General features: G+C 44.5%; 1 protein-coding gene across 1 annotated transcript; it reads left to right on the top strand.

The window, feature by feature from the left end:
- The first annotated feature begins 663 nt into the window (after positions 1–663).
- Positions 664–26,483, top strand: lmx1al (LIM homeobox transcription factor 1, alpha-like). The gene is made up of 9 exons (XM_061846799.1): positions 664–796; positions 1,817–1,908; positions 3,199–3,397; positions 19,195–19,427; positions 20,350–20,513; positions 21,186–21,263; positions 21,353–21,473; positions 21,571–21,726; positions 22,898–26,483. Exons 1-9 carry the CDS (start codon positions 756–758, stop codon positions 23,053–23,055), a joined length of 1,242 nt encoding a protein of 413 aa, XP_061702783.1. The 5' UTR covers positions 664–755; the 3' UTR covers positions 23,056–26,483.
- Positions 26,484–26,596: the final 113 nt, after the last annotated feature.

Raw genomic sequence — 26,596 nt, 5'->3', positions numbered from 1 at the left:
TGGATGGCAAGAAAATGTTCATAAAAATGTCAACATATAACTTTGTTACAGTTTTTCTGTTCCACTAAAAAGCAGATATCCTCACGGTGAGCCACTTCAACATATATCTATCAGCGGAGTATTTTATTAAAACTATAGCGACAAAAAAAAAAGGTGAAAAAACATGAACGTAACCATCAAAGTGTTATCGTGTGATTTTCAGGATTCTTTTGGGAATTGACCCGCAAAATGTCGTTTGGTGATTTATTTTTTTTACCTTGCACCGCTCCTGTTTCAACACAAGAGGGCGCTGTTCAATCACTGCCACCAGCCGCCAATGGCAACGAAATCGTTCATCAACGACTTTTCGCCTCCTTTATATGCTTGTCAATTTTTTATTTTTATTTTTTTTTTAGGTATGGTCAACTGTATTTCATCTTTTCTTTTTTTTTTTTTTTAATTGACAAGTCACGACAGGTCTCGAGCAGTAAAAGATTTGGATCCCCACCAGAACCTTTCACGGACCCATCTCAAGTGTTCGAGCAATGTGTTGCATCATCGCCGGTCTCCCGTGGACCTTTTCCTCTTTCCCTCTCCTCGCAGTCAGTCCACATCCCTCCCTCCCTCCGTCCGCGTGCATCCACGCTCACCTCCTTCCCTTCTTCCCCCCCCCCCCCCCCAACTCTGAGAGAGACAAAAGCCTGCGTGCAGCGTGGAGAGCGCGAGCTGGTGAACGCGGTCCGTGAACGCATCTGGAAGTTGTCGCAGTGTTTTTCATGTTGCCCACCGAGATTCCGGGAGTGTGTTTCACCTCAAGGTAGGACAACATCCCCTTTTTCAAGTTTTTTGGGATACTGCTGTAAGCAACAAAAAGCGCGTACTCAAAATGTGCGCTCAAATGCGCCAGGATTTTAGATCTTTTTTTTTTAAATGTAACTTTATATTCACTTTCAATTTAGACACAATTTATTTTGTGTAATGTTTTCATATAAATTATTTTATAGTATTGTATATTTTTTTAATTACCTCTGGAGGTGATGTTTTTTTCCCTCCCCTCGCCTTTAATGTCAAGATGTAATTATCAGTGTATAACACTAATGTGCCCCTCGTGTATATTTCGCCCCCCCCCTCACCCCACCCCCATGCCTCCGTTTAGTCATAAAACCAAATCAGATTACGGTTGAATTTCCATAATTCATTTCTTTTAAATGATCTTCGGCGATTTCCCTGGCAATTAAACGGCCAATCATCGCCCGCCACTTGCCGCTGACGCCCTTGAAAAAATAATTTTGTCGTGTCAGCGATGAGGACGAAATCAAAATGAATGGAAAATGAAATTTGATTATGGCGATTTGTCTTATTGGACCGGCAAATGTGTCCTTAAGTAGAACAATATACTTGTGTTTTGATATCAAGATTATATGATTAGAAAGTCGTTGTTAAATGGGGTGTGTTGCTTATATATTACGTGTAACGTGCTGTTATATATTAATTAAAAAAAAGAATATGATCGCGAGGTCATCCAATGAAAAAAAATAGTTATCTATAATTTGGCGAGTTAAACGATACAAAATGCAATAAGTTATTATTACTCTGTACACAATTGAACTTTATATTCAGCCTGTTTTGTAAATCATGCAGATTTTTTTAAATTTAGTTTTATTTATTTTTGCATTATATCGTCCGATATAAATGTGCAGTTTGGATGACTTGTGATTTTTAACATTTTTTATTTCATCCTCGGAGGCTGTCATTCATCGTTGCAAATGCAACCCTTTTTCTCTGCAGCGTTTCAAATCATATTTGGCCTCCGTTATGATTAATATTTTGTGCACAGGGACCACACCGAGCCAAGCAGGGAAGGCATGAAAACGGAGGAGAGCCAACAGTCGTGTCTGCAGCAGCCTCCATCTTCAACCCCTTTTGTCGGTGAGCCGTTGAACGATATCATAACAAAAAAATAATAATATAAAAAAATGAAAAGTTTCGGGAACTCCTTGTCAAAACAGGCACGAGGTCGGAACCGCAGCATCCACTCGAGTTTCGCTGAGATGGGCCTTTTAGTTCAAGTCTTCCAAAATACTCACGTGTACCACGTGGTTGTTAAAGCAGGGATGAAAAATAATACATCATAATAATCAATACTGTGTTACATAAAGAAGGGAATAACATGTTTTGAAAAGTAACCCCACCCCCCGCCCCCGCCCCAGTCCCAGGGCCTACGAGGACAACGAAAAACGTCAGAACTAAAACCTTGCAATCCATCACAAACCCGAATAGAAATGCTTAAAATAATAATCACAAAAGTGTACAGAAATAGTGCAGTGGCCGAAAAAAAAATATATATACTGCATATGTATTTGTTTTTGTAATATTTCCGGAGCTATTTAGAACACTGTTCAATTGTCACATTTAAGAATCAAGAATAAATGAATTAATAATAAATGAATAAATTAACAATTACAACCACAGTTTATCATATTTAACCACGAAAATATATCGAATCATTCCACTTGTAGCGTGAAATATTCTCCATTATTATCCAGAAATATGTGTCGTGAAAACTTTTGCATCAGTGTTGGTCATCTCGGAAATAGGAATCATATGATATGTTACATTGATGAATTAATACATTCTCTACTGGATCCAACACCGTTTTGAAATATGTTTATGTTTCATATTTGGAAGGGCTAAATCACCAAAATGTGACGAACATTTGTCAACACGCGTGGTGCAGTTCAAATGACAGGAAATACATTTTTATGCACTTTATGTATTGTACCAAACATTTGCATAAAACTCTCCGAGCATTTAGTTTTTCCCGTGTTATTGTTTGCGAGTGATTTGAAATGCAACAATTTCTTGGAATTCTGAATTTCATTTACGATGAAAGTGCACTACTGCGCGTCGTATGAACGGGACGCAGTCGTAAAACGAGAGCCCTTGTGCCGAACGCTAAATTGTGGATTTTTGTGGGGTCGTTATTTGGATTTGTTCCGGACCTTTTTCATTTCTATGTTTTTGCTACGAATATTTGGATGGTTTTGTGTGTGTGTGTGTGTGTGTGTGTGTGTTTAGTTGTGACTTTGCCGCATGGAATATGATTTCGACTTACGTACCAAACTGTTCCAATTTCATCTGAAATCGAGACTGTCGAACGCTGCATTGACACTTTTTTTTTTTTGTTTGTTTTCTTGCTTTCCGGGTGGGCCCACGCAGGTCCGGAGTACTCTGGTGCCGGAGGAGGGGGCGAGGTGTGCGCGGGCTGCTCGTCCCCGATCGCCGACCGCTTCCTGCTGCGCGTGAACGAGCGCTCGTGGCACGAGTCGTGCGTCAAGTGCGCCGTGTGCTTGAGCGCGCTCACGGGGACCTGCTACTGCCGGGACCGGCTGCTCTACTGCAAGCCGGACTACGAGAAGTAAGAACCGCAGGCGCGTGCACGCAACACGGAACGGCACCGAAGCGCTGGACAAAGTTCTGTTTGTATTTATATACGTATCTAAAAATTCCGGATACTGGATTGCAAGAACCGCTCAAAAGTTGGTCAGAGGTCAGAAGAATTTCAACATTATATTCTGCAATTTCAAGGAACATTAAAAATAAATAAAGTGTGCAAAAGCCACTATGGCTGTGGTTACTAGAAATAAGATGGTTATAAAAACTCTGCGCACCCCTAATGAAACACCAGGATTTATTGGTTCCATCGTGCAATTTAACGTTTTTGTTTTTCATCTTTTCAGAGAGGCAGTAAAATAAAAATATAATCGTGGTTCCACAAGTGTGCACACCCCTATAACTGGGCACGTGAATCACTTCAGAATTACCCAATCACGTTCAAGCTCACGTTAAATGGGAGACAGCGGCACACACCTAAAGTTCAGCGGTTTTAGGAGGCTTTTTATTCCTTTATAACAAACGCTTGTACAGCTTGTGCTGAAAACAAAACACAATTTATCTTGGTATCATTTTCTTATTGTCACAAAAACCTGGCATTCCAACAGAGTTAACAGGGGTGTGTAAAGTTATTTTTTATTGACTGCGCATTAGTCATACATTCATTTTCAAAGCTGATGTCATCATTTATTTTTGTCACTTCAGCACATTTTGACGACCTAAATAAAAAAGTATTAGGGGGGGGGGTAACAAAAATAAAAAGACAAACATATAAAATGAAGCATTAAAACAGTATATGTGGTTTTAAACAATAGTGTGCATTTTCAAGCAAGGTTTAGTCATGTATGGTATGGTAGCGCTTTTCATATTAATAGATTTAAAAAATAGTGGGCATTCGCTTGCACTTGGGATTAGATTTTTTGTCAGCTGTGCAACAAAAAATACACAAATTGCATTTCTCCATTTGGGATTCCAACCCGTAAAAATTGAAATTCAAGAGGAAAATGTTTTTCATAGATTTGAATCTATCGTCAAAATTATTTAAAATCAGACATCAAAAGCCAGGAATTGTGGCAAAAGTGCTCCACGTCAGCAACGCGCTCATTCCAGGTGTCGTGAAATGTTGCCACGCTTCTCATTTCCCGGGCTGCGCTTTGTGCGTTTTTTTTTGTTTGTTTGTTTTTTTTTGGGGGGGGGGGGCAGCGCACCTTTTTGGGCTGTCGGTGTTTTGAAAAGTGTCAGGCGGCCAGTCGACATCTGGAGGAGCCGAGACCAGCTCGGGCGTGGCCGCAAAGAGGAGAAAAGAGCGACTGGCCGCCCATGAAAGTCCCATTGTGGAGGGAAGGAGCGGGAAGTCTGCAGCCTTATCGAAATTTTTATTCCAGGGGAGTTTAAAAAAAAAAAAAAAAAAAAAAGCACATTTGTTCACCTCGTGTAATGACAGTAGTCGTAAACTGAGATTAATAACCGGAGGCTGATTGACTACTTGTTTGATTTAGTCCCCCTGTATGCATTCCATAAGGACTGCCGTCTTGTTAATTTTTTTTCTTTTTTTTTTTGTTGTTGTTCCTGTGCCAGACTTGGCACTCGGCGCAGCCCGTGACCTTCAGCGGATCAGCAACAATGTCTCCTTGTTTTTCCCTGCATGTAAACCCCCCCCCCCCACGACACGTAGCCGCCATATCTGGAGCGTGTATTTGCAATATTACAACGCTTTGATGCCGTCCCGTTTCCATATGGAGGTAAATATGTGCCGCCAGGATTTGAATTTGAAATGCCACAGAAAGCGGGATTTGAATTTGAAATTAAAGTGGTCACATTTTCAATAGTTCAGTGTAATTTATCAATCTTAACAATTCAATCGACTACAATTCACCGTCTGAAGTTCACCTTCTGTGCCACCAGGCAGGGTTACTTGAGGTCAGAAGTGAACACCCAGCCAATTACAGTTATGCTTTCTTAGTCACGTGACAACACATACTAAGAAAGCGTAAAGCGATTGGCTGGCTGTTCGGTTCTGACCTGAAGTTAACCCTGCCCGGTGGCACAGGAGGTGAATTTTAGACAGCGAATTGTAGTCGATTGAATTGTTAAGATTGAAAAGTTACACTGAAATACAACTATTGAAAATGTGATGACTTTACATTTCAAATTCAAATCCTGGTGGCACATATTTACTTCCATAAACAAAGCCGAGTTAGTTCGATACTGCCACAAGTAACAATACAGGAATATGTCGACTGTTGTGGTTGCAATTTGCCGTGCAACAGACAGTATTAGGAATATATCAGCACACCACAGCGTGTCATCTTTTTCCGTCTCTTGTATCTTCCTCTCTAACGCCCACAGTCTTCATGTCCTCCCTCACAACATCCATCAACCTTTTCTTTGGTCTTCCTCTCGCTCTTTTGCCCATCCATCTCTCCAGAGACCTCCATCCTCAGCACCCTTCTACCGATATATTCCCTCTCTCGCCTCTGGACACATCCAAACCCTCAAAGTCTGCTCTCTCTCTCTCTCACCTTGTCTCCAAAACATCCAACTTCGAGAACCTCAACATCTTCATTTCTGCCACCTCCAGTTCTGCCTCCAGTTGTCTCTAATTCCGTACGTACATCACGGCCGGCCTCACCACTGTTTTATAAACTTTGCCCTTCATCCTAGCGGAGACTTTTCTGTCACATAGAACACCAGACACCTTCCGCCAACTGTTCCATCCCGCTTGGACCCGTTTCTTCACTTCCTTTACCACCACCACATATCGCCAAAATAACTGAAATAATAATCAACTTGTCTCACTTGACTTACAAATTGACTCAAATGTGAAATCTGGGCCCCGTTTAGTTGAACAGAAAGACATTTTTGTGTCTGATGGATTTGAATTGTCGTGCCCGTCGTTGTATGTCACCGCCGTCGACGGCTGAGCGAGGAATTGCAGGTCGTTTGTAGGAAGTCAGTGAGGATTACCACAGTAGTACTGCAGTGGACCCCTGACCCCCCCACCCACCCCCACCGCATTCCAGTTCTCATTGTCCATCATAGGAGTTCCCCCAAATCATCATCATAATAATAAAAAGTTCACCCACCCAATCAATTGCTCCCAACTAAAAAGTGGGAGACTTCCTCTTAAATTTTGGTACTTGACTCTTTTGCCAGTTTAGTTTTTCGCCGTCAAACCGGTGTCGGGGGGTATTTTTCAAACTAATTGAGCGACTTTTGGAAGCCTGTTTCGGGAGAAATAAGATGCAAAAAAAAAAAAAAAAAATTACACCGGGATGCTCACGCTTGCCAAAATTGGAGAGTTGAGCGTACATTCTGACGCCTCCAAATGCGACAAGCCAGAAGAGTCCGGTTGCTCCGATTTCATTTTTTTGTGACGGAACCACGACCGAGATGACATGAAAACAAACAAACAAAAAAAAAAAACAGTTTTAGCAGGCACGCTGGTAGTTTTCATTAATAATAATAAACCGAAAATGTAGGCAATTTTGCCATTATGCTAACAGTTTACTGTCAGGTCCGACGGTCTCCAGAGGATAATCGATGTAAGCATTTTCTTTTTGCGATGAAACGACAGGAGTTGTTTATCCTTTTGTGTCTTCATTTACAATGGAAATGAGGGGATTTTAAAAGAATTATGTGTGATTTCGTACGCCGTCCTGTAAGGGAGCAGATGTTGAGAGAAAAGCGTTTGGGCCCAAACTAAAGCCTTCAAACGATATGGAATACATAGGCGATATTCCCAGTGGGCGCACGCGCACGCATGCACACACACTTTGCTAAAAGTATTGTCATTTACGAACTTTCACGAGGCGAGAACGATGGTGGAAATTTTAAGCGGAATGAGAAGCGTTCGGAACGAGTTGCAACTAAAAGCAAATGGAAATAAACGCCGTCGTGCCTTGAGATACAAGTTCAATCCATTTTGTGGCTGTGCTGCTAACTCAAAATGGTCATAGCTCAAAATCCATCCATCCATCCATCCATCCATCCATCCATCCATCCATCCATCCATTTTCTTAGCCGCTTATCCTCACAAGGGTCATGGGAGTGCTGGAGCCTATCCCAGCTGTCAACAGGGGCACACCCTGAACTGGTCACCAGCCAATCGCAGGGCACATAGGGACAAACAACAGCCGCAATCACAATCACACCTAGGGGCAATTTAGAGTGTCCACTTAATGTTGCAAGTTTTTGGGATGTGGGAGGAAGCCGGAGTGCCCACCCGGAGGAAACCCACGCAGGCACGGGGAGGACATGCAACCTCCACACAGGCGGGGCCGGGATCGAACCCGGGATCTTAAAACTATGAGGCCAACGCTTTCCCAGTTTCCTCCCACATCCCAAAAACTCATTGGACACTGTAAATTGCCCGTAGGTGTGATTGTGAGTGTGACTGTTGTCTGTGTCTATGTGCCCTGCGATTGGCTGGCAACCAGTTCAGGGTGTACCCCGCCTCCTGCCCATTGACAGGTGGGATAGGCTCCAGCACTCCCCGTGACCCTTGTAAGGATAGGCGGCAAAGAAAATGGATGGATGGATCACATTTTCACATGAAATTTCTGAACTAGTTTGGGAATAAGAAATCAAGGGCAATGTTTTTTTTTTCAACTATTGATGATTGGTAACACACAAATCCTTGCAATATCTCACCATTATCATATTTGATGAGGCAATTTGAAATTTTGGCACGGATTTCAACAAAATTCATGGAAGTTGATACACATGATATGCCTTCGCAGGCCACTTAATATCATACAGCGGGCCAGATCTGGCCCCTGGGCCTTGAGTTTGACACCTGTGCTTTATATGAAAGTAAACATCTTGACTGAAGTGAGTTGAGTTCAGAGTACTAGTGTCCTTTTTTTGCTAGCAATTTACTGTAAAAATGGTCAGATGACTGCTCATATCTTGAAAAACCCGTAGGTTGGCTCACTCGTATCTCAAGGCACGCTTGTGTAGTTCGCCGAAAAATAAAAAACGGCGCAAATCCGGAAACATCGCAGCACCGCAATCTTACGTGAGCGTAGCGTGGAACGCTTTCGGATTAATCGCCAGGATCACAAAAGTTTCCCCGTCAGCGATGTGGAGTCCGGACAGAACGAGCCTGCGGGTCCTCCTCCGTAAGCTCCGTAAAGGCCGGCGGGGGCCCCCGTGGAAAAAAAAAAACAGGTCGCCGGGGGCGGCTATTCACCAAAGCTGGGGTTTAATCGCTCACTCCGTGTGGGGTGGAGGCAAGTCGCGCTACATCACACAGAGGGAGCCCCCACCGGCACTGTAGCGGACCCAGAGAGTGTTTCATTTTTTTTTTTTTTTTTTATTGCTTTTCCTCCCCAATCTGCTGGGATATCACTCGGGGGCCTTTAATTGAACGTTCAACACGTTTACGACGGCCGTCCTTATGTGCGCGGTCAACACCGCCGTTGTGAAGTGAAACGGAACGCTCGCCAATTAGCAAGCTCGCGGATGTCGCCGGGCGAGAACGGAGACGGCGGCGGTCGCGTCGAGTGTTTGTTTGCGGAACGCGTCTCGCACGTCATCGACCGCCATAAAAATGTTGGCGCCTCGAGGCACAAAATGGACTCGGAGCAGAACTGGCTTGAATTTCAGCATTTTGCCCGATTTCTGATCAATCGTCGGTTCAAAAGTGTCACTAGAACCTCCAGATCTCCTCAGTTGGGATTTTTTTCTAGGCAAATCTAAACACCCGACAATTTACTGCTGCATTTAATTTGTAGGTGGTGCTCTGTTTGAATTTGTAATCATTTTTTATCAGGGTTAGGCCTTATTTATGAATGAGTTTTTTATTATGTTTTTGTTTTTACCGTCGTTTACTTGTACCTGCACTTGTGTCAAATATCCGTTGCTCGCAAGACAGCCAAGAAGATGCTATCCGTTAGCTGATCTATGCCGTTTCGCATTATTTGTTAGCATGAAGCTATGTGGCCTTTCCTAAGACACGGCACGGTGTCTCAGCTGGAAAGTGTTGGTCTCGCAGTTCTGAAGACCCGACTTCGATCCCGGCCCCACCTGTGTGGAGTTTGCATGTTCTCCCCGTGCCTGCGTGGGTTTCCTCTGGGCACTCCGGTTTCGTCCCGCATCCCTAGAACTTGCAACATTAATTGGACACTCTAAATTGCCCCAAGGTGTGGCTGTTTGTCCCTTATGTGCCCTGCGATTGGCAACCAGTTCAGGGGTGTACCCCGCCTCCTGGCCGTTGACAGCTGGGATAGGCTCCAGCACTCCCCGCGACCCTTGTGAGGGTAAGCAGCAAAGAAAACGGATGGATGGATATCTACTCAACTGTTGCTCGTTGTGAAGGGACTCGAGTTCATTGACGTTCACGAATCCTGTCAAGGTCCAGTTGTCATTTCATGCGACGCAGCAGTCACCCGCGTTGATGTTTTCTGAAGATCCGAACAGTTTTTGTTTTCCTGGGTTTCTGTGTAAAAAAAAAAAAGTATTGAATCCCTTGCCCCCCCTCGTCGCCACCACGTCTCCCCTTCGATCTGCCGCCTCATCCGTCACCGCCCGCTTTGCAATCATATTTCTCCATCCCAAAGCTCATTTCCTTTTCAGTGAGATTGATCGCAGCCATGACACCAAACAGTTTATCTCTTGTTTTCTCTTAATGTCGCCGCCGCCGCCGCCGGCTCGCATACTTGATGTCCCCCGCGGGGACCGCAATGGGCTGCCCGGGGGACGGCCGCTGATTGAGAACAACGCTAATTACCTGCGGTTCTTGTGGCCGTCTCAGTGACAGGCCTGACGCGGACTGCGGGGAATACGATTCGTGCGGTGACGCGTCAACAAGCGCTCGTTAGCCTCGGCTAACTGACGAGCGAAGATCTTTAAGGGGTCAAAGAGAACGTACGGGCGCAGTTGTTTTCAAAAGCTAACGGGAATACCTGCAATCTGGAAGACTGCGATGATTAAATTACACTGCACAATGAACGATATTTTATGTGATCATAAATTACTGCGCAAAAGGCCCCAATCGAATGTAGCTTTACATTTTTTCCCCCCAATGAGTGATGCTATGTCTGCCATTATGTATTGATAAACAGATCAACAAGAGAGCAACACTTAGGTGCTGGGAAATGTCTGCGTTATCCTGCTAGCCTGATGGAACATTGCGATTTCCTCGGGTTCTCGTAGGAGGAATCGTTTGAAAATGTAGACACTCGCAGGAGTTTGCATGTTCTCCTCGTGCCTGTGTGGGTTTTCTCCGGGTGGGCACTCCGGTTTCCTCCCCAAAACATGCAACAGTAATTGGACACTCTAAATTGCCCGTAGGTGTGATTGCGAGTGCGGCTGTTTGTCTCGATGTTCCCTGCGATTGGCTGGCGACCACTTCAGGGTGTACCCGGCCTCCTGCCCGTTGACAGCTGGGATAGGCTCCAGCACTCTCGCAACCCTTGTGAGGATAAGGGTCTAAGAAAATGGATGGATGGATGTGCATATTGATATTTATCAGCCTCCAACCTTGTTAAATCACCATCGATGACTGTTGTGAGAAATCATTGTGTCCACATACATGATTTGAATGATCATGAATTATTCATAGCAACATAGTTCAAGGTGATTTTTTTGTCATTTCCGAGGTGTTGTATCAAAGTGGTAGCCCTTCACATTAATCGGTAACAAAGAAGTAGCGGACAGTTTGAAACAGGTCGCTGACCCCCTCTGGAGTTAAATTTCCCCACTTTCTTTATTAGAATTATTTATTTGTAAATTACCATAAAAAAGAGGAACACTACTGTGTCAGTAGTTCGAGTTAAAAAAAGAAAAGATTTTTCTTTATCTTTGTATCATCTCGTATGGTGTATTGTATCTTTGTAGCAAAACAGATCTGGAAACTTGTTTTTTTAGTTGATAGCATTCCATATAATCTCCCCATTGCACTTCAGAACCAGGAGCGCTCACCTCTCCGAAACCTAAATGCAACAGAACCCTCCATGACAAATAAATAGCGCTCTTATGTAGATGTGAACGCTAATTTTATATTTTATGCACTGACACTTTTATGACCTTTGCAAAATGTGAGTTCACTTGGATCTCCTGTAGTTTGTTTCATAACAACAATATTTATGGGTCAGTGTGCCCTGCTGTATAAATAATAATAATAAAAATAAGAAGAATTCTATTTTGAAAATTAATCTAAAAATGAATTAAAAAAAGAAAGCCCAGGAAAATAAATGTAAACTTTTTTTTAAGAAATATTTTAAAAATAATTTTTAAACAGCCCCGTTTGACCAACAACATAACCTCCCACTTGTGAGGTATACCTCGTGTGTCTTTTTTTTCCAGATACTCTTGTCTTCCTCATCAATACATCCATCCATCCATCCATCCATTTTCTTTGCCGCTTATCCTCATGAGGATCACGCGGAGTGCTGGAGCCTATCCCAGCTGTCAACAGGCAGGAGATGGGGCACACCCTGAACTGGTTGTCGCAGGGCACATCAGGACAAACAGCCGCACTTACAATCACACCTAGGGGCAATTTAGAGTCTCCAATTAATGTTGCACGTTTTGGGATGTGGGAGGAAACCGAAGTGCCCACCCAGAGAAAAACCACGCAGGCATGGGGAGAACATGCAAACTCCATATGGGTGGAGACAACAAACAACAACAACAACAAAAAAGCTTGGAGCACCACTGAGAGAAAAAGTAGGCGGTCCTGTCATGTTATTTTATTTTTACGGTTTTAGGAAAGGCCGACAGTCACTTGATGGAGGAAGTGCGGTGGAGAGGGTGAAGAAGACAAGTTGGATTTTTTTTTTTTGGGGGGGGGTAGCCACATGTGCGTGGAAGGGATGTGGCTACCATTTTTTTGCATATTACCAGACACCCCCCCCCCCCACATACCTCCCTCCTCCCTCCCGCGCACACAATTTTATAACAGACAGCTAATAAATGTTTCATGGCAGAACAAGCTGCTCGCCTCGCTTTTATTAAATCTGAGATAATAAAAGCAGGGAGGAAGAGTGTGAGAGAGAATAGAGGAGGTGGGGGGGGGGGCGTTGATAGGGAGAACGGCGTAGACACTTTTCACCAAATCGCTGCATCTCCTGTTTCTGGGGCAACGGGTCCCGCTGTCCCCCGTCACCGCCACCCCGGCCCCCCTCCCTCCCTCGCTCCCCCGGCCCCGCTGCTTCCCGCTCCGCCTGAGACAGACAGGAAATGAGAAGCGGGCAGACAGGATATTGCGTTCTGGTGGCCTGGGGATTAACTGTTTTATCTAAACTAACACACACGCACACACACATCTGAGCTCGGTCCTCGCGCGTCGCATTAATTTTTGTAAGCATCAAGTGAAAATCAAACATATCCTGAGAGAAACAACAATACGAGCTGTTTCTTTTAATCGGCGTCGCTCTGCGCAGGAACGTCGCGTTTTTACGCAACGCAACCATGTTGCAAAATCAAGCGCATATGCATCGGTGCGTTATGACATAAATGGCCATATTTACACGTTTTGGTTTTTTTTTAATAATCAAGTTTTCTTTTGTTTTGACTTGCGAGCAAAAATTTGACATCCATCGTTATATTGTGGCTCACCTATTCCGGTATTGTACGCTAGCATTTTATTGTCATTCCTAGACCGATATAAGCGCGATATAACGAGATTTCCTGGCATATATTCTTTATCCTCTGCAAAAAATTGAGTCATTGACAGGAGTTTTTAATTTGAATTTGTCTGTATGACTGGACTATACCGCCCCCCACTGGCCAGGTCATGCAACTGCAATGACTTTAGCCGGATGCACAAAACTGTTTCATTCTTTAGCTTTAGCAGATTGAGGAAATTAAATTCAGCATGGCAGCGCGATAGATCAGCTGGTAAAGGTTTGGGCTCACAGTTCTGAGGACCCGGGTTCAATCCCGGCCCCGCATGTGTGGAGTTTGCGTGATCTCATCATGCCTGTGTGGGTTTTCTCCGTAGGTGTGATTGTGAGTGTGACTGTTGTCTGTCTCCATGTGCCCTACAATTGGCTGGCAACCAGTTCAGGGTGTACCCCGCCTTCTCCCCGTTGACAGCTGGGATAGGCTCCAGCACTCCCCGTGACCCTCGTGAGGATAAGCGGCAAAGGAAATGGATGGATGGATGAAATTCTTCATCACATTAAATCTTAAATTCAGCTCTGAAAAAACAAGATGTAAACGTGCTTTCATTTTCTGAAAGTAAATGTTGTATTTTTATTTGGAAATTGGTAATTATGTTGTCCGCGTTTTATGGAATGAAACAAAAATGTTGATTTTTCAAACAGCAATAAGAAGCAAATTTAGCATAATAAAACTTTTCCTGCTCTATAGCTGCATATTTTTATGATTGTTTTGCTGATTAAGGTGACTTTACTTTCATATCATCGACTAGAAATATATTGATTATATTGCAAAATTAATTCAGCAAATTTAAAAATATGCAAGAATGAAATCCAAAATAATTACAATTTTAAAAAGTGTGATTCTCTACAATAATTTTCTGGACCTTGTCCTAAACAAAGAGATGACTCCAAAGATGTAGTCCACACGCTGTCATTTATCAAGGCAGTTATGATCACAATCTTTCTTTTATTTTATTTTTATTTTTCAGAATTTCAGACATTTTCATTGAAACAAACACCACGCCGTTTATCAGCGCCCGCGACGGTGCCCAAACACCAGCATCTGGCCTCGTTTTATGGATGTTTGTGACCGGCCGCCTTATCTGCTTTTCCACAAACTGAGCATTGCTGGTTACGTGACTGTGTATATAACCACGTGGTGTGTGTGTGTGTGTGTGTGAATATGACTGTACCTCGTGTAATCATATACATGCGTGTGCGTGTGTGTGCATGTGTGTGTGTGTGAGTGAGTGAGTGAGTGAGTGAGTGAGTGAGAGGTGGCAGGGGTAGCAAGTATCGTGGGGAATGCCGGGAGATTTTAATAACACAGAAGCAGTGCAGGGAGATTTAATAAACGGAGATGATGTGATTACTGAACCTTGGCTCGGAGCCATTTTACTTCACAGAGCAATATCCGCCCGACACGCATACACAAACGCGCGCGCGCACACGCCTAAGAACATGGATACTAAAGTCACTTAAAAAGTACAACGGTTGCATATCGTTTGTCGTTTTCGCGTCCTCTCAAACGCGCGTCGGCCAATTCTGATGTATTTGAGCCTTACTGCGGGCAAGTGTATGATAAGCGCACCTCTCGAAAGAGGTGTCATAATTATGAGAGATGACATATAAATATTTATGGGGCGAACGCGTGGTTGCAGGCGAGACGTCGTCGCGCTCGCGACACGTCTTTTTGATTGTTCTTGTGGTTGTCTGGCCCGAAATCCAGCTGGAAGGGCCGTGCTACGCGTCACCTTTTCTGGTTTTCGAGTCCGTGTCCCAGGCGGCGTGAAGGCCCCCCCGGAATTGTGTTTCGGATTCTTGCGGACTCGTCGGACGACTCGACATTCCTGAAAACTCACCAGTGTCTGCACATTTTCACACAAATGAAAAAGCGTGTATGAAGGATGAATAATGCCTTCGTCTGTGCTAGCTTCGTGCTCAAACAGTCCAAAATGCCATAGACAGGCCAACAGCTATTAATGCACAGCAACTTAATGCCTCAAACTGAACAGGAAGTTGTCCATTTTGGTTGGAAGCAGCTATTGACAAACAGATCTTTAACAAATCTGACTGAATTTGAAGTGTCCTTGACATAAGATTACAGTACCAAGTCCCCCCCCCCCCCCCCATCCCTGACGCCATCTATTGTGAGCGTAACCTGTTGGCAAAAGTTTCCCAATCTGTTTTTCTCTGCTCGCAACTTGAATTTTCCTCTCATTTTTTATCCGACCTCGCAATCGGTGTGCTTGTAACTCGTCAAGTCGACCGTTCTCCCCCGTCTTTCACGCTCGCGTCTTCGCTGGCTCGTCCTACACGCTCCCCATCACGGGCACGATCCAACAAAAGGTCATTTCCAGGCCTCCTCGGAGAGTTTTTAACTCCCTTCTTCTTGATCGTTTCTGCGCAGTGCTGCTAACCTCACTTCTGTCATGCAACGCTTTAAAATCATATGAATATCATTCATTATTTTTGTATGCTACTGAATTCCTACGAGAACGGTGCACTGCATTCAGGTATGCTGTCGAAAATCCCGAGACGGCGCCGCGAGCGGTTGCTCATTCGCCGCTAGCTGCACACCAGTCAGAGCCAGTGTGAATGATACTTCTATCGGGGGGGGGGGGGGGGGGGGATTAGGCTGATCTACTTAGAGACCCCCCTCTGGGGCAGTTGCCCCGAGTTGCCTCCGTTTGCCGTGCTGAGTAAATTCCCACCACGCTGCGCGCGCGCCCCTATTTAGGGAATGCGGTCGCGCTCGCCTTGAGCCGTCCTGGTCGTTTTGCAACGTTTTGTCCCCCGGGTGAAAGCAAATGTATGTTATTGAAGCCTCCGTGCGTTTACGATCGTGGGAAGTTGTCTCAAAGTACAAATACTTTGTTACTGTACTTTAAATGATACATTTTTGAGGTATTTTTTACTATTCTCTAAATATTTACTCGACTACTTACTAGTTCTTCTTGTAACTGTCCTGTGTAAATCAGAATCTTACTTACCATGTTATTACACACAAAGTATTTGTCACTTGTAGTTGGAGCCTCACTCTTACTACAACGACGAAAACCAGTATTATAAAAAATATAATAAAATATAATAAATGTCACTGAGCAATATAAGGTGTCCAGTCGTGCAGCAGTATGACTGAACTGAATAAGTAATTCTACTCTTACTAGCATATGTGTTTGCAGTTCTAAAACTGCCACTTTTAAATATTTGAATGTCTTACTGTAAAACTAAATATTACCGGTTTTAAGTTTTATATTTTTGGGGCATGCGCAACTAATTAAAAATGAAAAAGAGTTTGCAAATTTACCTGTCTGTCACGAATCTCCAGTGCCGGGGCGGACCCGAATGCGGGACTTCGAGGCAGAGGCATAATGTTCAACGTGGTTTATTCCGGAAACTGGCTCATAGCAGTATGACAGGGCAGAGGCACAGAAATGCTAGGCTAGGCGGGATCCAAAAGACATGCAGCAAGGTCCGATGATTATAGGGCAAACTATCAAACTCAACGGGACAGGATCAAACAAAAGGGCACAGAATCGCTGTGACTAGGGTTATTCTAACTTACGCGTAGAAGCGGAGGGTCCCGCGGGCAGTGAATGCAACTCACTAACGCAAGGCAACGAACTGGCAAATGCCAGTGACAAAAACTCCCATTTAAATGGCTGTCTAATTACAGTCCGAATGTAAAACAGCTGTGACCGGTGACAGGTATCACCGCCCAGAGCAGTGGCCTGGCCACGTCCCTCTTGGCAGTGGCCAAGCCTCGTGACTCTGTCGAGCAGAAATGTTGCTAATTTTGCGTCGCTTGCGAATCCGCCTGTGGCCCCTCCCCATCCGAAAGACCTACCCTTGTTTTAGTTCAGAATCTCTCCAGTTTCTTCTTTAGAATGTAACGTTGCTAACTAGTGGTTGATATTCCACCATAGATTCAACAAAGCTCCTCAAACCCGCAGGAACAAAACGACACCTCATCAGCCACGCCTTCAGTCTCTGATTGGTTGTATTTCCTTGGCCACGGTGGTTTCGTAAAAATAAAATTAGCGGTACAAGATTGGACCAGAGAGGTCTGACCCCCCCCCCCCCCCAAACCGCCCCAAACCCGCCCACCCAGATCATTTTGCTAATAATACACTTGTCTCAGGACATACTGACAGTTTTTTTTGAATATTCCAAGTTTTGTGAGCACTTTTCGCCGCCTCTGCTTTTACGAATCGTGGCGGCAGGTACGTAATTCTTTGCCGTAGAAGTGACAGTGCCGTCATTTTGGGGAATCTGGAGATGCTTTTTTGGCAGACGGAATGGAAGAGATTAGCCGCGGCAGCTGCGTTTGGGACGGAATGACAGATTAGGAGCTCTCATGTGCAGACCTGGCTCCGGATTTGTGCAGCAACACCTTCCTCGCGCTCAGTCAGGAAGCAACAACACTTTGTCTGCGCTTTCCTCCCCCCCCCGCTCGCCCTCGTGCCAGTCCTCCCTCGCGTCTTATCCCGCTCCGTATCGAGTTCCTGCTTGTTGGCTCCAGTTGGATCCAACAGGAACTGTTATCCTGCTCAAACCGAAAATCTTTGATTCCTAGTTGCGCGAGTGTTGGTGGTATGCGGGCCCACGTCGCAGTTGGTATTGATACTCGAGTGTGTTTGTGCGTGGCTCAGTGTGCATAAGTGAGTGGCGAGAGATTAACCCCATGCTATCCTCAATCCCTGGTTATGAGTTTACAGCGTCTGTCTGGCCATCGCCCTGTTTAAACAACAATCTAATTAATCCTGTCTTTATTAGTTTCAGTGAACTGGGGGAAGCGGGCTGGGAGGGCAAACTGGGAACGCTGGCAGAAAATACCGAGGTGGCGGGGGTGTGTGTGTGTGTGTGTGGGGGGGTGTTTGTAGGAAAGCAAGGGCGAGAGCGGGGAATCAAGAGGAATTTAATGGCGGGGAATTATGCGCCGGTGAATGGGAACGAGCGCTTGAAGTGATGCTGGGCTTGGAAATGAAGGGCTGAGGAGAAGTGGAGGGATGAAAGCAGGAAAGCGATTGAAGAAGTCACACATAAGGCTCTCTTTACAATATTGGATTATTAGAAGATCAGCGTGGTGGGTCTTGTGGTTAGCATGTGGGCCTCACAGTTCTGAGGTTCAGGGATTCAAATCTCCTGAACTCCTGCTTCCTCCCATATCACCAAAACATTGGCGTTCGGTTCAATTCTTCTTCTTTTCCTTTCGGCTTGTCCCGTTAGGGGTCGCCACAGTCCTCATGTCTTCCCTCACAACACCCATCAACCTTTTCTTTGGTCTTCCTCTCGCTCTTTTGCCTGGCAGCTCCATCCTCGTCACCCTTCTACCAATTTCCTCACTCTCTCGCTTCTGGACATGTCCAAACCGTCGAAGTCTGCTCTCTCGAACCTTGTCTCCAAAACATCCAACTTTCGCTGTCCCTCTAATGAGCTCATTTCAAATCCTATCCAACCTGCTCGCTCCGAGCGAGGACTTTAGCATCTTCATTTCTGCTCCCTCCTACCTACGTGAACCTACTTTCGGTTCAGTGAGCACTCAAAATTGTCCATAGTTGTGAATGCTAAGCGTCAAGAATTGTGTAAATGTACGCTGAGGGTGCCAAGTGACCAGTTTAGGCCGTATGTCGCCTCTCGCCCACAATCAAAACTAGGATAGCTCGCCTGACAATCGCTAATGGATGAATAAACAAAACAAAAACAATTTCAAAAAGGTAACTTAATTAAGGTGAAGGGAAAAAGTCACTTCATCCCAATCCCCACCAAAATTCGAACAAAAAGTTCTACCTTATTTTGACCTATTACCAACTTCGTGCCATAGAAGATGTATGGATGGATGACGTTCAAAATTGATAAATCCCATAAGAAAGCTCACGACCGCCATCTACTATCCAGAAGGTTGCAGAAAAGCGCAACATTGGAAACAGACTGTCTCTTTCGACACGACAGTAATTCCTCGTGTAGCAGATGTTCACCTTGCCGCTCTGCGAATTGGGTAATGTTTATACGGCCTTTAATTAAGAGACGACGCTAATCTCAGGAATCATTGAACGCCGGGAGAAATGTGTTGGGGGGCTCCTTGTCCACGCCTCCATCTTTAATTACCTCACCCCCTTTCAGCTCCTTGACCCTCGTGACGCTCTATAATTTGCATCCAATATGGAGGCGTCCCTCACGCTGTGTGTGTGTGTGTGTGCGTTTGCAGACTGTTTGTGAGGAAGTGCAGCGCCTGCCTGCAGGTGATTGGCCGCTCCGAGCTGATCATGCGCGTGCTGGGCCAGGTGTACCACCTGGGCTGCTTCAGCTGCTGCGAGTGCGAACGCCGGCTGCAGCGGGGCGACGAGTTTGTGCTAAAGGAAGGCCAGCTGCTGTGCCGCATGGACTACGAGAAGGAGCGGGAGATGCTCGCCGCCATCAGTCCCACACCCACGGAATCGGGTAAGGAGAGTGACGGAAACAACCGTTCATGCTCACATCGACACCCATGGACAATTTCAGTCTTTAACGAAGGTACAGTGAAGAAAATAAGTATTTGAATACCCTGCTATATTGCAAGTTCTCCCACATGGAGGGCTCTAAATTTTTCATCCTCGGTGCAAGACGAATGATGAGTTTCATCCCAAGAACACCATCCCTACTGTGAAGCATGGGTGTGGTAGCATCATGCTTTGGGGGTGTTTTTTCTGAACATAGGACAACTGCACTGTGATAAGGAGAGGATGACCGCGGCCATGTATTGTGAGATTTTGGGGAACAAAAATGACCCAAAGCACACAGCCAGGAAAACCAAGGAGTGGCTCCGTAAAAAGCATATCAAGGTTCTGGCGTGGCCTAGCCAGTCTCCAGACCTAAACCCAATAGAAAATCTTTGGAGGGAGCTGAAATTCCGTGTTTCTCAGCGACAGCCCAGAAACCTGTCTGATCTCGAGAAGATCTGTGTGCACGAGTGGGCCAAAATCCCTCCTGCTCTGTGTGCAAACCTGGTGGACAACTACAGGAAACGTTTGACAAAAGCTACTGTACCAAATATTAACATTGGTTTCCTCAGGTGTTCAAATACTTATTTGAAGCTGTGTCACACAAATAAATGGTTAAAAAAAAAAACACATTGTAATACATTGTGATTTCTGGATTCTGACCATTTTCCCACAAGGCATTGGTTGGATGGCTTTAGTGGAAGCAAGGACGGGAACGCACGCGCCATGTTTTAGTTCTGTGTCACATCCTATAAGTGTCATGCCCACGCATTCCAATACTTTTAATATAGTCGCAATGCGTTTCCCCTGGAACAACAAACATGGAACACTGTCACACATGGGCCGTTTTTGACTTTTTTTTTTTTAATATCATTTTTGCCCAGTGAAAAGCGAGGACGAGGACGGCGGCGGGGGCCCGGGCGGGGGCAAAGGCGGCGACGAGGGCAAGGAGCACAAGCGCTCCAAACGCCCCCGCACCATCTTGACCACGCAGCAGCGGCGCGCGTTCAAAGCGTCCTTCGAAGTGTCGGCCAAGCCCTGCCGCAAGGTCAGTGGGGCCCGCTCTGAACGTTCCCCAAGTAAAACGGCGCCTCAATTTTCTTGTGTTAAATCAGCGAAGTTCACAAAATGCAACAGAAAGGAAAACAAATTGTGTTCTTAACCAAATCACGTGACTTATGAAAGTCTGCGAGATTAATGCCAACAAACGATCCAAAACGCGACAGACAGCCTTGACAATCACAAACGCCAAAGCTACGGTAGTTCAAACCTTTGAAGAATCGGATATTTGAACACAAACGGTGCAGTAACGCTTTACTGTAGCTGACTGAATGACTTAGATGTGAAACTCTTCCTCGTATATTATGTATCTTGGTACTATACTGCCCCCTGGTGACAAAGCAGCCACAATATCAGGGCGTGAAATCATTCACCAAGGTTGCGTTTAATTCAGTCTATTTATTTATGTTATGACATTATTTTTTTTAAAAGAAATTAGATTATATATATTCTAAATTTTGGAACACCATTTTCTGATTTAAAAAAAATTCTTGTTGGTGCTTTTGGAGCACTTCTTTTTAATGGGGAACGATGATCATGAATACGAACGAGTGTTTTGCTGGTCATGAAATAAATTACCAGTTCATCTAGGGATCACTTTATTAGATTTTTTTTTTTTTTTTTTGTCCATTGAGTTAAACAAACTATATCTAACCTGCAGGTGAGAGAGACGCTGGCTGCCGAGACGGGCCTCACGGTGCGGGTGGTGCAAGTGTGGTTTCAAAACCAAAGGGCTAAGGTAACGCTTTGAGTCTTAAAACTGTTGCAAAATCATATCCAAAGCGGAGACGTTTAGCTCGTATGCTTTTTTTTTTTTTTTTGCGTCAGATGAAGAAGATCGCTCGGAGACAGCAGCAACAACAGCAACAGCAGCAGGAACAGGAACAGCTAGGAGGGGGCAGGAGGGGCGGCGGTCGAGGGGGTCGCCAAAGCAACGACGACAGCGAGGGTGAGGACGCGCTTTAGACGATCTTCTTCATTGGTGCCAATGGTTCGGCTGCGGTTCCAAGAGGCCTAACCGTGTCCGTGTGGTCATGTCCACGCAGACGGCTCCAGCGGTCACGGCATGGACGGCATGCTGGGATTCCCCTCTCTGCCTCGACAGCAGCTGCTCACCCTGGACCCCAACATCTATGGCGGGGAACCCTTCCGACACGGCCTGACCCCGCCTCAGCTCAGCAGCGAGCAGCTCCACCCGTACGGTACGCAGAAAAGACATCTCGCCATTCGAAAGGCAGACCAATCGTACCGAATGAAATGCTTCTGCTTAGATTCACGATGCGGGGGAGTTAAACGTATTCCTGGTGAGACTTGAACCGACGATCTCCGGCTTTTAGGAGGACAGATCGTTGAGGCACATGGAAGAGATTCACCAATACACATAAAGGAAAGGAACTATCAGTCACCACAACTATCCATCCATTTTCTGACCCGCTTATCCTTACAAGGGTCGCAGACTGTCCAATTACTGTTGCATGTTTTTGGGATGTGGGAGGAAACCGGAGTGCCCGGAGAAAACCCACGTAGGCATGGGGAGAACATGCCAACTCCACACAGGGAGGACTGGGATTTGAACCTCAGTTCTCAGAACTGTGAGGCCAGCAATCTAACCACATGTACCAACATGTCGCGAATACACAACTACAGTACTAATATTACTTCTAGCCAAACCATGTCTAAAACTACTATTACTACTAACGCCACTACCGCCATTTTGACTATCAACACTACTACACTACCACCAGCACAACACAAATACTCCTACTAGTAATATTAACACGACTACTACTGCAATAAGTTACTTTAGTCATCCCATGGAGGAAACTAAATACTACTACCACAACCATCATACGACGAATACTAATGTTGTTAAAGATATTATAAGATTGATAGTCTTTCAAGGTTCCTCAGATATGTACCGTTTGAATAATCATTTACATGAAGTACTATCGCATGCCTAAAAAAGTTGGCCACAAAATATAAATCATGAAATAATTTCATATTTTGTAAGATAATCACACGCAATTGTCAGTGTGCTTAAAATCTCAAATTTTGTTCAACTTGTATTTAGATAGATAGATAGATAGATAGATAGATAGATAGATAGATAGATAGATAGATAGATAGATAGATAGATAGATAGATAGATAGATAGATAGATAGATAGATAGATAGATAGATAGATAGATAGATAGATAGAGTCATTGTTATATCCGAGTATGATTTTTTTTTAAAAATGAAAACGGTGACATCATTATTGCGATCCAATTCAAGATATTCCAGTTACTTGTTCAGCGACTTAATCAGATTGTTGCGACGTCATCCCGTTGTCCGTCACGCTTCCCACAACTAGCGCTCGTTCCTCTTTGCCAGAATCCGAGACGGTGTTCCACGACCTGGACAGCGACGGCAGCCTGGGCCACCTGGGCGACTGCCTCCTCGCAGCCGGCGAGGGCGGACTCCTGGCCGCGCGGGTGGGGAACCCCATCGACCGCCTCTATTCCATGCAAAACTCCTACTTCACCTCGTGACCTTTACGAACGCTGGCCCTTTGCGATTCCACCTCTCGGCTCAAGAGACGCAGCCAGTACGGAGTTTGTCCGTCTACTTGCCTGCGTTACACTCAAGTAGGAAGGGTGGGGGGGGGGGCGAAAAAATGCATCCAAATACTCAACCAAACAAAGTCAATACACTGGTTGGCACGTTTTTTCCCCATCAACCTCCTCTCTGCCTATGACGAGAGTCACGTCGAGACACTGGATATGTGAGAGATGTGCTCAAGCACCTCCTTTGTGATATTTATGTCATTTTTCATACAAAATAGCACTTTTAAACAAAAGACAAAAAAAAAAAAAGCAAAACATACTAAGTATAAACAATGGATGTAAAAAGGCTACAAACCACTGTTCAAATGCCAGGTTTTAGTTATATAAAATAAATAAGAGAGAAAAATCATTTAAAAACGTGTTCGCTTATTACTGACCTATAACACAAAAGGAATTTTAAATGGTGGCACATTTGTGCTGACTCCTATTTAACATGAGTTTGAATGTGATTGTTATTCTGAAGGTGTGCACACTTCTGCAACCACATTATCTGGTGTGTATTTTAACTTCCACTCTCTAAAAGGTGTTTTTTTTAATTAATGGTAAAAAGGTTTAGAAATGATTTATCTTGGTCTTTTTTTTTTATTATTTCACAAAATTAAGCGTTTGAACAGGGGTGTGTAGACTTTTTCCATCCATTGTACATCACATACGACAAAGGGTTTAGTTCAAAGGGAAGGCACCGGTCCAAACGGATCTAATCTGAATTCACAGCGAGAGATTATGATTGGGTAACGCGGTCGACACAAGACTTTAATTACTGGAGTACGGTTTTGCTCTCAGGTTAGTGTGTGTGTATTTTACCTGAGATGTAACTCAGGATTATTACGCTGGATTAGGATTAGATGTAACCGATTATTTATAGATGTGAAGGAGTCACGTTTTTGAAGCAACCCTCCATAACGAAACTTTCATTTCCAAAACATGACAGTGGAACCCCCCAAAAAGCGGCACAATGTGGAATTTAATTCAAACGAAAAGTTGCGTGACAGCCATTGAGACATCGACAAAACCACAGAAAAATGTGAAGTCAGAACGAAAACTGGAATTTCTACGACAAAGGGAAACATCCACCAGCTCAATTCAAAACAATTCATTGAAAGAACTTGTAAATTCATAAATTAATATTTGTTTGAATATCACTGCAGAAAACATGCATAGACTAAAATCGATGCAGCACCCACTTGTAGAGATTTAACCTTGAACAGTTTTTCATTATTTCTCTGCTCCACATCTTTTAAGCAGCGACGTGTGACGCACTTTGGAGTCCGGCATGAGTTGCCCCTCTCAAACTATCCTTAATTCATCCATTTTCTTTGCCGCTTATCCTCACAAAGGTCGCGGGGAGTCCAGGAGCCTACGCCAGCTGTCAATGGTACACCCCGAATTGGTTGCCAGCCAATCGCAGGGCACATCGAGACAAACAACCGCACTCACGATCACACCTAGGGGCAATTTAGAGTGTCCAATTAATGTTGCATGTTTTTGGAATGTGGGAGGAAACTGGAGTGCCCAGAAAAAACCCACGCAGGCATGGGGAGAACATGCAAACGCCACACAGGCGGGGCCGGAATCGAACCCGGGCCCTCAGAACTGTGAGGCCAACGCTTTATCAGCCATCCTTAATTCACATCAGCACAAAAGCTCGATTTTTACCGTCAGTGTGCGGACTGGAGCGTTGCACAGGTGTGATCGGTTGAGAGCGACTCGTCGTCCGCTGTGAGTGCGCGCACAGCAAGCAGAGAAAGATGGAGAACTACGAGGAAGGAATATTTACATGTTTTTTTTAAAGACAAATTTGGCAGCCAGCATGCATCGTGCTAGCATGCCCATTTTTAAATTATTCAAATTTGGCAGGGTTAATTACAGTTTATTATTTATGTATTCCGGGGACCAAGCACCATTGGTTGACAGCTTCCCTCGGCTCCATTTCGTCTCTAAGGGTTTTACTTTATTTTACTTTTGTGTAACTTTTACTGTGATGACCTGTTTTTATACTCACAACAATTACAACGGCAAAATGCTACTTCAAATTTTCAGGCAGTCCATAAAGCTTTTATTATGATTCATGCGTTCAGAACGGTTTGTGTTCCGCTTTGGGGGTTCCACGGTATTTTATTTTATTAGCGTGACTAGCTTATTACAGACCAAATAAATAACTACCGTAATTTCCGGCCTACAAGCCGCAACTTTTTTTCACACGCTTTCAACCCTGCGGTTTATGCGGCCATGCGGCTAATTTGTGCATTTTTTTTTCTAACGGCCGCAAGGGGGGGCACTCGAGCGGAAAAGGTAAGAGTGAGACCGGTGGAATATATGTGCTGAGGAAGTGACTTTTACCGGCCCGGCCCTTTCCGGCCCTGTTAGTGCTGCGCTAGCGCTGTGCTAGCGTACTGCTGCTCTGTTTCTGGCGTGTCTCAATGATATTTACCGGTAAGTTTTATTTTAACCGGCCTTGTTAGCGTGGCGCTAACATTAGCATTATCTTTAGCATGGTGCTGGCGTTAGCACTAGCATTCGCGCGGAGCGCTAGCGTTAAATTCTTTCTGTGTACCGTCTTTCTTTGTAAATATCTCGCGTTTCAATGTGGGCACTTGCGGCTTTTCCACAGCTGCGGCGTATGTACGTACCAAATGGTATTTCCTTTCCAAATGTGCTGGGTGAGGCTTGTAGCCAGGTGCGCTCTGTAGGCCGGGAATTACGGTAACTAAATAAATCCTTTTTTTTTTTTAACTACTTTTCAATATTTTTCCGTTGGGACACCACGACAGGGTGATTTTTTTACAGAACCTTATTCGGAGACAGGGTTTTACTATTGACTTTTTTGATTTTATAATTAAATCATCGAGACGTAAGCAAGCGCCAACGACGGTCGTCTGACACTGGGTACGTAACACTGAGCTTCGAATGTAAATGCGTGACTGTTGAATATTATTGTCGTAGTTTCTTTCCATATGTATTTATTTCTCTCGGCTCCAATTAGATAGCACTAGGTAGATATTTTGTACCTTCTTCTGTGATGAACAACGGCATTCTGCGAGACCACAGCATGATTATTTATCACGGCGTGGGTTATAACACATAGCCTTCAGGCAAAGCAGTGCAATTTAAAATCAAATCAAATAAAAAAATGTAAAAAAAATAGGACTAGCGGTGCTTCTAGCTGCTCCGGCTTGTAAGAGCGACTCTTTCAACAACATGTTTGACAGATGCACATTTCTACGGTGATATTTTTGTGAGGGTAACTTATTTGTGCCGTGTTTGCAATCTTCTGTTGAGTGGCTACCAAGGTGACGTGCTTTGAATGTATAATGTCGCTGTATGCTCAAATACAGTCTGCAGTTTCAACCTCACATGTGCTCGGCTTGTTTGTCTGGCTCGCTCTCTGTGCTTTCCGCCACGATGACGCTCCCGTTGCAATAATTTAAGAAGAAAAAGGTTTGTTCTCTTTGGTGGTCACAGATCT

This window comes from Syngnathoides biaculeatus, chromosome 16, assembly GCF_019802595.1.
Source record: "Syngnathoides biaculeatus isolate LvHL_M chromosome 16, ASM1980259v1, whole genome shotgun sequence".
Lineage (NCBI taxonomy): Eukaryota > Metazoa > Chordata > Actinopteri > Syngnathiformes > Syngnathidae > Syngnathoides > Syngnathoides biaculeatus.
The sequence above is the reverse complement of the archived record's forward strand: the minus strand, read 5'-3'. Positions and strand labels throughout refer to the sequence as shown.